This window comes from Notolabrus celidotus, chromosome 13 (genome assembly GCF_009762535.1).
Source record: "Notolabrus celidotus isolate fNotCel1 chromosome 13, fNotCel1.pri, whole genome shotgun sequence".
Taxonomy (NCBI): Eukaryota; Metazoa; Chordata; class Actinopteri; order Labriformes; family Labridae; genus Notolabrus; species Notolabrus celidotus.
In genome coordinates, this window is record NC_048284.1 from 28,896,001 (window position 1) to 28,907,798 (window position 11,798).

Sequence of the window (11,798 nt, forward strand, 5' to 3'; positions counted from 1 at the left end):
TTCCATCACTTTAACACGCATAGTCATTTTTTCTTACTTTACAAGCTGCATTCACACAGAGTAAAAACAGACCGTGACAGAAAGCAAATTGTATACAAAGAAAGTACAAACGTCCAAAAAAGGGAACTTTTTGTAACTCTTAGGAGCAATCATTGATATCACCATCATTTTGCTTGGTATGATGTCATTTTCTGAAATATATTAAAGCTCCTTTGAAATACTTTTGTTTTTTCTTTGGTCTTTGCCATAGACTGTATAAATAATGGTTGAATATCCGTGACATCACCCATCTGTTTCTGAAGCGCTGTTTTGAAGCCAATCGTTGGCAGGACCCATGTTGGAAATGCTGAAGTCAACCTAACTTCTGTCGAGCGAGTGTGAGGTGGAGAGGCAGGCTTTGAGCCTCCTAGCCAACAGCTACAATGTTCCCTCCTGTCAATCAAGTCAGCTGGAAAACTCGTCATCTTAGTACCTTTGAAACTGCCGTGTCATGATAAAAATTCGACCCGTACAGTGTGTGCCGATTGGGAAATTAGCTATCCAGACCACTTGTTTTTTGTTCCAGGCTGTAAACACGTTTATTTCTGCTGTAAAGATCAGCTTTTTTTGAATGGGTGTGTATGTTGTTTCTGGCACTTCCGGAGCCAGCATCAAGTGGAAGCTCGAGGAACTGCAGTCTTTTACTCTTTTGCATTGACTTCAATTCTCTGTCAAGGTTGCTGCTTGACAATTGTAACGTATCACTCATTGAGAGCCTGTGTCATACAAAATATGAAAAGGGTGTGATGCATTTACTTGTTCTAAAACCTGCCCTCTACCAGTAGATTCATACATTAAAATTAACTTTATAGGAAACTTTTTCTTCTTATTGATGGTTTTTAACAACTAGGTGGACTACTTTTGGGAGCTTCAAAATATCTGTGTAAAAAGAAATGCAGTACTTTGAGTATCTACTGGGGGCTGTCTTTAAACGTCAAGGAAACCTCGTAAGATCTCATGTTAAGCTGTGTTTAAATGTTAAAATGTCAGTTTTTACAGTATGTGGCTCATTTATTAGTTCACACACTCTGTTGCTGTAAATGTACTGTATTTGCAACACATCCTATAAGAGGACATAAAGGCTAGGAGTTATGGGTAAATCTGCATTGTTAGGGGTGTGATTGATTCTACTGACAGGCAGGGCACATTGCAGCTGTTTAAATGGAGGATGAAAACCTGCCTCAGCTCTGCCTCTTCGACTGTTTCTACATTAACTGAGTGTTATGTTGAATCAGCATTTCTTCTGATGCGACAGCCATCTCTGAGCTCTTCGGAAACTAATGTTTGAAGTCACAGAAACTACATCCTCTGGTTTTTATTTAAGATCAATTCAAACAGGATTAAACAAAGACATACCTCCTCTGACAGTCTGCATCCACCTGATGGTTTAAAGGGTCTCTAATGCACAGAAAAGGTTTGTTGTAGCACGATGATCCAAAAATAAGATGGAGAAGAATGACGATGGCTGCAACCTGCTGCACATGACTTTAAAACAACATTACGGTTCATATTTAACATTTAACGTCACTTCAAGCAATGCATTAACAAGTGGAACGTACTGGAGGACATCTGTCTTTCTCTCTCTCGCTCTCCTGCTCCCTCTGATATCCCACAGCAGGGCATGCATCAGTTGCCTTTCACTTGTTACCCAATGGTAAAGCTTGTATACAAATAGTCTGCAGTCATTGACCAGGTGTCGTCTGTGTGGGAAACACTCACAAAGTTACCTGAAGGCACTTAGGGAATGAGCAAAAATGATTCAGAGGTAACTTGAAATCGAAGCTGAAGATGCCGTGGGATGAATAAGGTTTTATCTTATCTTAAAGGTTAAGTTGAAGCACTGAGAGTGTTGAAAGAGACTAAAGGGTTGAGTGTCAGTTTGAACAGTAAGCACTGAAAAGAGAGGACATTTTAAAGGTTTTACAGTGAGGATTAAAGGAGTTAATGGAAGTGTTTTTAGGGTCAGTAACCCCTTTGCAGTGTTTCTTTAAAGCCGTGAAAAGAGCAAGGATTTCCAGTTAAAGTCAGATGTGTAATTATAACTGTGATGAATGATATAGTCGTCATTTGAGAGCATTATGATGCATACAGTAGTTTTTAAAATAGTACGAAACAGATATTAGTTTGGTTTTAAGAGTGAAAAAAGTGTTCTCTGTTTAGTCCTCATCAGCACAACCTCAGGACCTGTTACTCACATCTCAAAGAATGTGTTTGTTTTTCATCCCTCACTGAGTGTTTCTTCAGCAGTTTTTCTTGACAGTCGTTTAAGTTTGACAGATGAGTGACTTTGATTACATGCTGTAGTTTTTATAGCAGGGTTTGAAATACCCTCTTACCACCAGAGTGTGAAGCTTTCTGTCCATAATTACAGACACAAACAGTGTGAACAATCGGTGCCTCGTGCTGGACTGAGCTGGATCACGTCAGAGGGGACTGGGCTCGATGATTACAGTTCAAAATGATATTTATACACTAAAAACTGCAACACACTTTTAAGTTTCAATCCTGCTCTGAACTTCTGAAAAACACTGAAGTTCTCTTCTTTCTGTTTTCTCTCTATCCAGGGTTTCAGCGGACGGTGGCGATTGCAGATTCAAACTACAACTGGTTCTACGGCCCGGAGAGCCAGCTGGTCTTCTTGGACCGCTATGTGTTGCATAACGGGAGTGGAAACTGGCTGGCAGAGCTGATCCATGAGAAAAGGGTGGTAGAGGGGCCGGGGCAGGCTGGGAAAGGCCAGAGGTGGTGTACGCTACACACCGAGTTCATCTGGTGAGATCTGAGTTAAAACAATGCATATAGATATATTAGGGTGCGCTTTTTTTTGGTGTAGCTTTTATAATTACCATTTTTATAAGTATTTAGTATCCTTTAATACGTTGGCTATGAATGGTTTTCAAAAATAAAGATCAGCCAAAGATTTGAACTCCAAACACAGTGAGAGGCCTTGTACATTGAGGGCATTCATGACTCCATCACAAAAACTCTTAGATCTATACATGTCTGGAGCTGTTATGAGACGCTTTAAAGGCTGAATTCACCCAAAACATTCTGTGCAAGGGTACCTTGTATTTTTATGCCAGGCAGCAGAAGTGGGTGAAGGCATTATGTGTTTTGGATGTCTGACCATCCGTCCTTTAAACTCTTGTGAACACTGCACAGCAACGTCCGGCCTGGAAGATCTCAAAGTTGGCACAAGAAAAATTTATAATGCAAGGATATGATTGGTTGGTCTGTGATTTATCATAAACACATTATTGACTATAACACAAAGTGCATGTGCTCATTATGACACCATTTCTTAATAGTTGTGTATTGTAAAACAATGATATGGAGGCAAAAAAACAATCCCAATCTTTATTTCTGTCCTTTCATTTTAAATGTGACTCAGCAATGATTTCAAATTTGGCACAGACATCAGCTTCTCTACATTGGCTGCCAGTACATTTTAGAATTTACTTTAAGATTTTATTGGTAACTTTAAAAGCAATCAACGGTCTCGACCCCAGTTTTATCTCTAACCTCTGATCTAATGTCTGTCTTCTTATTGTGACTCTGCAGGTATGACCCCAACCTGATCGCCAAGCCTCCGTCAGACTTTGGTCAACCCAGACTCCACTACTTCGAGGACTGGGGCGTGGTGACGTACGGCAGTGCCCAGCCTGCAGACACCAACCGCACCTTCCTGTCCTTCAAGTCCGGGAAGCTGGGGGGACGAGCCATCTATGACATTGTCCACAAGAACAAGTACAAAGAGTGGATCAAAGGGTGGAGGAACTTTAACGCCGGCCACGAGCACCCAGATCAGAACTCCTTTACTTTTGCGCCCAACGGCATCCCCTTCATCACAGAGGCGCTGTACGGACCCAAGTACACTTTGTTAAATAACGCAGTGCTGTTCAGTTCAGATGACTCAGGGAGCTGCTTTAAACCCTGGACCGGGCAGGTCACAGAGGTCTGCGACTCAAAGTGGCTGAAGTACAAGGTGGGGCTGGCTGCAGACACACAGGGTCGAGTGGAGGCCGCTATGGAGAGGCAGGGGATGGTGTTCATCCGAGGCGAGGGGAGTGCTGCGTATTCTCCAGAGCTGAAGATCAGGAACTATCAGAGGAACTTACTCCTTCTCCACCCACAGCTCCTGCTCCTCGTGGACCACATCCACCTGGATCCAGACAGCCCCACCAGAGCCATGAGTGCCTTCTTTCACAACACGGAGCTCCCGTTCCAGGGTACGAAGATAGACGGCGTCCATGGCGCGTTTGTATCTCACGGCGAGGATAAATATAAGATGTTCTGGATGGACGACACAGGCTTCAGCCACAAAGGAGTAGTAGGTTACTGGAATTACCCTCGAGGGTACCCGTACAATGGATCCAACTATGTGAACGTCACAATGCCATTAAGGTACCCGCACTCCAGAGTGGCCTACATTTTCTTTGGACCAGGCGTTGATGTCCAGAGTTTCAGCCTGCGTGGAGACGATCAGAGGGTGGATATCTACCTGGCCACCAAGGACCACACCTACACCATCTACCTGCTGACCGGTGAGGTCACCAGCAAGCCGCTGTTCGCCATGGTGCTGCAGGACCACAAGAAGATCGTATTCGAGAAGACAGAGGCGGCAGCGGTGGACAGCTCACCCGAGGAAGTTGAGGAATACGTCAACGTCATGGACGACAACCTCCAGCACGTCAAGCCCGTCTTCCAGCAGATGGAGAGACACATCCTGGGACGGGTCCTCAACACGGCCAGCTTCCGTAAGACTGCAGAGCGTCTGCTCCAGTTTACGGACAAGAAGAAGACTGAGGAGGTCATCGAGAGGATGTTCGCCATGTCTAAGAAACAGGGCAAGGGTAAAGGGGGGAAGAAAGTGAACCTCGGGGAGAAGCTGTCTGAGAGTCTACCTGATCTTTTTGGACAGATTGAGGTCAACGAGAAGAAGGAGAGACAGAGGACTTCAAAGCGGACGTATGATGACAGTCCAGAGGAGGGAGACGCAGAATCAAGAGCCTTCATGGATTATCCGGAAGGCCGTAAAAACAGAAAGGGGGTCTTTGTGAAGGGACGAAAGTTCAAGGCGGTTCACATGGGGGCCACAGCGGGGAGCGAGGGTCTCTCCAGCGCCGCCTCCTACATCAGACTCTTCCTCCTCCTGAACACGGCCACCTTCTTCCTGCTGCTGGCCGTGTTACTGACTCGCTTTCAGAAGGGGCGGAGCTTGCACACGCAGAGATGCTTCTACACCATCCTCCTCATAGACTGCTTCATCTTACTGTACCTCTACTCCTCCTGCTCCCACTCGCAGTGCTAACATCAGGAGTGTGGGGGAGGAGTCATCCAACCACAGAGCTAATGAACTTAACTCAACGCACCCCACGCCTCAGTCTGAGCCAGGTCTGATGACGCAGTGTCAGGGCCACTGTTAGGAAACAAAGAGTTAAACTCACAGGTCGATGTTTGAGAGTAAAGTTTGGAATTTTCAGAAGAACATAAGTGAAGAATTGAGGAGATAATGTCATGATTACTCTACAAGGTCAATGTTACAAAGCTCTTTAAACACTTCTCACTTCTCATACCTTTGTTGTATCAAGTCTGCTCAGACTTTCCCTCCGTTCCCTCTAAGAATAAGACTTTGAAGCATCTATAAACATGATTTATCCAAAAGGTTAAAGGTCGAGTTTACTGTGTTACACAGTGTCTCTTTTTTCTGGCCTTTATTTCTGCCACGTGTTTGAGAGCGGTCGATCTCAGGAACTTCAGGAGAGAATATCTTTACTTTAAATGTTGATTTGGAGTGAGGGATGAAAATGTCGAATTTGAAGGTCAAAGGTCACCCTGATGCATCCCATTCTAATGAAGCTGATACCTGAACAAGGCATGAGGGAAGTTATGATGCTATCTATGATTAAAATGTACAATCCCCTCTCACTGACCCTTATGTGTTGGTATGGGGAAAAAAACCTGGTTCTGTCACGGACATGGTCAAAACTAGAAAACCTAAAATGTTTAAATGTATCGATGCTGCTGAGTCTCGTTGGTCCAGTGACATAAAGTTATGTGACACATCACGTCATGACAAATGTACACCGATTGTCTGATAAAGTTTTGATTAAGACTGAATGACCAGCCAACAGATATTAAACTAAACAAAGAGGAACTGTGATAGTCTGTTAGTGAGGACGGCTGAACTTGTAGAGGTCTAAAGTTTGGCTACATTTTACCAAAGCTAAAAAATAAGGAGGGGTAGAAATGTAACTTGTGCTGAAAAAATAATTCTTGGAAAGAGGGAACACAACCTCTCTGACCGAGCACATCAGTTAAACCAAAATAATACCAAACCTTTGACTTTGACTGTCTGGGCTGTTTGGGTTGAATGAACTCCAGCTGATGGACAGTCTTCCTCCTCCTCCACTCAGAGCAGCCGTGATAACCACAAACAAATTCTCCAGCAAGTCCTGTTAGTTAAAAATAGTAATGCTACATTGAAATCTGTGTGAAATCAACGGGACAAAAACTAGTTAGTGAACTAAACGAGGCGGCATAAGGTGACATTATGTGATGTGTTCATGGTCGGGTCAGAAAAACAGCAGTTGGGCAAAGAAATGTCATTATGATGTGTTCAAATGTGACCCCAAGAAAAAGGAAGTTTCTGTTTTGGTGAGAAACTTGATAAAAATTATTATTAGAAGGATTACAACTTTGAGAAAATAAAAATCTGCTCTGTTTTTCTGAATCAATGATGCATTGGGAAAAAAAATCCAAATTTAAGCTCTCATTCAGGCCGCTTAAGAAAGGAAACACACAGCGACTGACTGAAGGGACAATGAGGCAGTCGCTGAAAAACCTGTATACCAATGGAGATAAACTGAGGTGCTGCATCTCATTACATCTGAAAAACAAAGCAGATTTTATATTTTTCATTACTTTTTCTCATAATTCCAGGGTAGTTTTTCATTAATGGTAAAAAAAGAGAAACTGTTTTTTTCTCAGAGGAATGCATGCAATACGACCAACAATATAAAACAGATGGAACGGATGGAATTATGACCTGTTTATCTGCCTAACATGAGCGTATAATTCAACCCACTGATGCAGACTTTACAAAGCAACACAAATATAAAACGTCAAGCGTCATGTTTACACAAAACAATACAGAAGTGTTTAAAGTGGTATCAGTAAAAAAAGAACGATTTCCATCCCTACTCATGTGCCTGTTTCTTCTGCTCTGCTTGTTAGTTGCCCTTGTGTTAAGGCGCATGTCTTTTCTTTTTCTCTGCAGTAATGCAAAACTGCTATCAAATACAGAGTTTGTGCACACACATCTGGCCAATAAGGCTGATTTATAATCTGTTACAAGAAGGTTCCACTGACGATCACATGCTCTGCAGAGGAACACAGAAAGAGGGATGTTCTCTGGTGTTATGTCCAAACACCAGGGATACAACCTGTTAAATGTTAGTCTGCTCGTGCTGTTGGTTTGTTTGAAAGGTTGTGTATTGATTCAGATTTTTTGGAAACACTGATGTAAACTTGATCCTTACATTCCCACATTCACTAGCAGTTGGCCAAAGTTGTTGATCAAAGTGTAAAATCACAACTTTACTTTTAAACGTTCCGACTTTCTATGACTTTAATCTTCAGCATTACAGCGTTGTTCAAATCTTCTGTTTCTTTTTAACAGTGGCCCTGATGCTGTTATCGCTCTCCGTATGGGGTGTTCAGGAAAAAACAACTGATTCCAAATAGGAATTGATGAAACCAGACCACCTCTGCTGAAAAAGCTTCTGTGGAGCTTTAGAAACGAGTCTGTCGTAGAGTTCAGAGGTCCTGTCTGGTATGAAGATCTCAAGTTTAGCCACTAAAATAAAAAAACAGCTGCCTCATCAGTACTTGAGATTTGTCCTGTCTACATAGTTCATAAAATAATACATCGAAGTGTATATATGTGAAAGCAAGATATATTTTTATGGTCTGTTTTTTTTTTTTACTATTTGTAAATAAAATTATTACATGCATATGTTTGCAACTATGTTGTGTTCATTGAATGTGTGCACTGTGAAACTTTGAATCTTAGCATGTGTAGTTGTCTTAATTATAGTCCACATATCTCATTAGACTCTATATGAGCTGCTTTAATGTGACGATCTTAATTCAAGATATTACACGCCAAAAACAAAGGCTGTTTTCGAAACCGCCTGCTACATACTACCTATGAATGTAGTTGGCAGTAGGTACTGCCTACTACATACTGTGTTTGAAGATGGGATGTAGTATGACTGTTCTGTTGGATCTGTTCTGCAGGATGCTGGGTCAGGCGTCACTGGCTTCCCGGTTTCAGAAAGCGGAAGTAAACAACGGAAACGCTGATCGCAAAACTGCTTCTTTAGCATCAATTATGATTTAAAAAGTTAAGAAGTAGTTTATATGGGATTTAATGATTATCACAGCACCTAATAACTGAGTACCCCCTTGAAAAAACAGAAGAAGCAGAACATTAGCGCTGTGCATTGTGGGAAACTACGTGAGGGAGACTGGTCCGATGCATACCAAGAAATTTTCCCAGATCAGTACGACATCCGGGTAGTTTTGACATACTGCAGATTTTGTTCTGGTTCACATACTACATACTGAATGTTGGCCAAATCAGTACTTACAGCTAGTATTTTAGGCGACTTGCCTGCCTGTAGGAAGTAAAATGATCTGTCAAAGCAGTAAGCAAAATATGAACATCTTCTGCATACTGCTGCAGGGATCCTTGACAATGAGCACTGTTAGTGGATGTACTTTGATCAGGCGGATTTCCATTTCAGGATTATGTTGCAGTCATTGGAGTCTGTTTCACAATTTCAGGCTGAAGAAATCAACTGGAGCAATTTAAGACATTTGTACCTTTGAGTCACTCGGGCCCAGAAATGAAAACATAGCGCTCAGGTTTGAAGTCACCTCATTTATGTAGCATCAAGCTCTCTTTGGCTCCTAATTAAAGTCCTGCAGACTAAAAAGCAATGTGGTGATGTACTATGGAGAGCCTGGCAGTAACACTGGCTTCGTAGTATTGCCAAATCACTCATACAAATGTTATTGACCTTGTAAATGTACTTGTGCTCTAATAAAAAGGAAACCCTCCCCACTACACTCTCATCCCAGTATTCATGCTGCACTGATAAGTTATGTAACCGAGCACATGGCCCTAAATGTCCCTCAACACCCAAACATGGAGATAGAAGTGCAGCAAAGCAAGTACATCAACAGGGTTCTCAGGGGAGCACCTCCCTTCACCAAGGTTGCAATAAGTTAGTCCCAAAATACCTCAGGGAAGCTCAACAGCTAGTTGAAGCCTTGCCAGGTTCGACTGTACGCTCTACCTCCCCCTTTATCTCCAGATTCCAAGGGGGGAGAGTGAAAACAGAAGAGTCTGTAGAGATATGTCTGAAATAGGACAGAGAAGGCAGAGCCAGGGTGGGAAGCCTATTTGGGCTGGACCTAACCCTCGCTAGGTTAGGCCGCTCTACCTCCCCCTACTTTCCCATTTTAACAATGGAAGAGAGGAGGGAAAGAGAAAGACAACAAAGAAGGTGTCTGTAGAGAGATGTCAGAAAAGATTAAGTAGTGGATTTAGGGATGTCTTCAAGAAGAAAATTGTCCACACTAAAATCTTTTTAGATTTCTTGAGTTTTGCACTGAGCCTGAATAAGCACACATGAGTCTCTGGACAGCAGAGGGTTGATATTTATTAAACAATGATGTTAACACACGTGTTACAACTCTACAGTCTAGACTCTCAACTCCTCCTCACTCTTCAACCCTCACATCCATCACAAAGCTTCAGAGCTGTCTTACTTGAGGCCCCACGCAGTCAGTAACACTGGGTATTAATTATAAACAGTTATTAAAGACTCCCTCACGCTGTGTGCAGAGCTGTGATATGACTGTCTGAGAGGCTCTGGCCTTTTGTTGACTCTGTGACGTTTATCTGAAGTCAAACCCAAGTCAGTGAGTGAAATTAAATCATATTTTCCATTCCTCTCCTCACAAAAATGCAGCGGATTGTTTTTTATGACTGAGCAGATGATCACTTCCAGATGTGCTCTGCTTCTCTTACGTAAGGAGTGACCTCTGTTGTCTGACCTCGGCCTGAATGGAGGTGATAAATGATTTATTTTCTTTGTCTGCCTCAAACATTAAAACTTACCGTGAAAACTGGCAGAGGTTTGGCTTGAGTTTGGATCCAGCACAGATGATACGTGAACCCCAAGAGGAATTCAAACATGTTTGTCCTGATGAAGGCTTCTTTGAACATGTTAGGAGATGAAATGCTGCCACCTGCTGGACGGTGAATTGTTCACCATGTCAAGGAAACAATAAGAATTATGAAATGTAAGCAATAGTTCATACATTTATTACAATTTAAAACATTTAAATTTCTTTATTTCTTTATTTATTGATTAAATTTTTTATTATTGTTGATTGTTATTTTATTATAATAATAATTATTATTATCAATATTACTTTAATTATTATCTTAAACAATATTATTAATAGAATTGTTATACCCATAATTATAATTATTCTCATGATTATTATTAATACTGTTATTATTAATACTTTATTGTTATTATTGATTGACCCTTTTTTTTCTTCATCACTTTCCTATTAATCACCTATTTCATTCGTTCTGTTTTCATGCATTTTTACTATCTTTTTATGATTATATTTTTAATTCACATTTTTTATAGATTAACATTAATTTATTTACTTATTTTTTAATAACAAATAATTTACTTATTTTCTTAATAAATAAATAATACACAACAGAATAGGAAGAAATATGGATATTTTAAAAGTAGGGAAAATTAATAATAAGGGTTGTAAAATGTAAAAAAAAAAAAAACAGCAAGGCATCCATGTTGCTTTTTATCAATGAATGAATAGATTAATGTCCAATTATACGAATATTATTGGACATTTAATTAAATCTATTAGAGGAAATATTTGAAGCCTTTTTTTGTTTTAATTTTAATGATTACACTCATAGCTCATATCCCAAACTGTTAGATTATTTCCTAAGATCAATCAAAAGATGATTGTAAATATGTCTAACTTCTGAAAAGTATGTTCACTTTGGGTTCCTGCACCATGAATTACTATATCAGTGTGGTATGGAGGTGATCAGCCTGTAGCTCTGCTGAGGTGGTACTGAAGCCGGGTTGCTTTGATTATGGCCTTCAGCTGGTCTGTGTTTTTGGGTCGGGGATTTCTCATGACAAACATCCCACATATTTTCTACGGGGTTCAGGTCAGGTGTGTTGGCTGGTCCATCAAGCACAGTAACATCATGGTCAGTGAACAACCTGGTGGTAGTTTTGGTGCTGTGGGCAGGTGATGAGTCCTGCTGGAGAAATCAACATCTCCGTAAGGGCTTGTCAGCAGATGAAGTGCTCTAAAATCTCCTGGTAGACTCTGAGGACCAACACCAACAGATGACATGACACCTTAAACCATCCCAGACTGCAGAAACTTCACACTGGACTTCAAACACCTTGAACTCTGTGCCTCTCCACTCTTCCTCCAGACTCTAGGATCTCAATTTACAAATGAAAGGCTAACTTTCATCTGAAAAGAGCTTTAATATATGTTATCATGTTTAATTACATATTTGTTTGTTTTTCAGTTGAAGATACTTTATTTATTTTTATCTTAGTCAAAACTTCACTTAATTTTGAAAACAGTCTCAAAATTGTCCTACACAGCATCCAGTG

General features: G+C 41.0%; 1 protein-coding gene across 2 annotated transcripts in view; it reads left to right on the forward strand.

Annotated features, from left to right (window-relative positions):
- dse (dermatan sulfate epimerase) overlaps window positions 1-7,925 on the forward strand; it is a 32,521-nt gene extending 24,596 nt beyond the window's left edge. For both annotated transcript variants that reach the window (XM_034700241.1, XM_034700242.1), the window contains 2 exons: window positions 2,604-2,811; window positions 3,601-7,925. In XM_034700241.1, the coding sequence (XP_034556132.1) occupies window positions 2,604-2,811; window positions 3,601-5,350 (1,958 nt within the window). In that variant the 3' untranslated portion in view covers window positions 5,351-7,925. The remainder of the gene's footprint in view (window positions 1-2,603; window positions 2,812-3,600) is intronic.
- The last annotated feature ends 3,873 nt before the right edge of the window (window positions 7,926-11,798 follow it).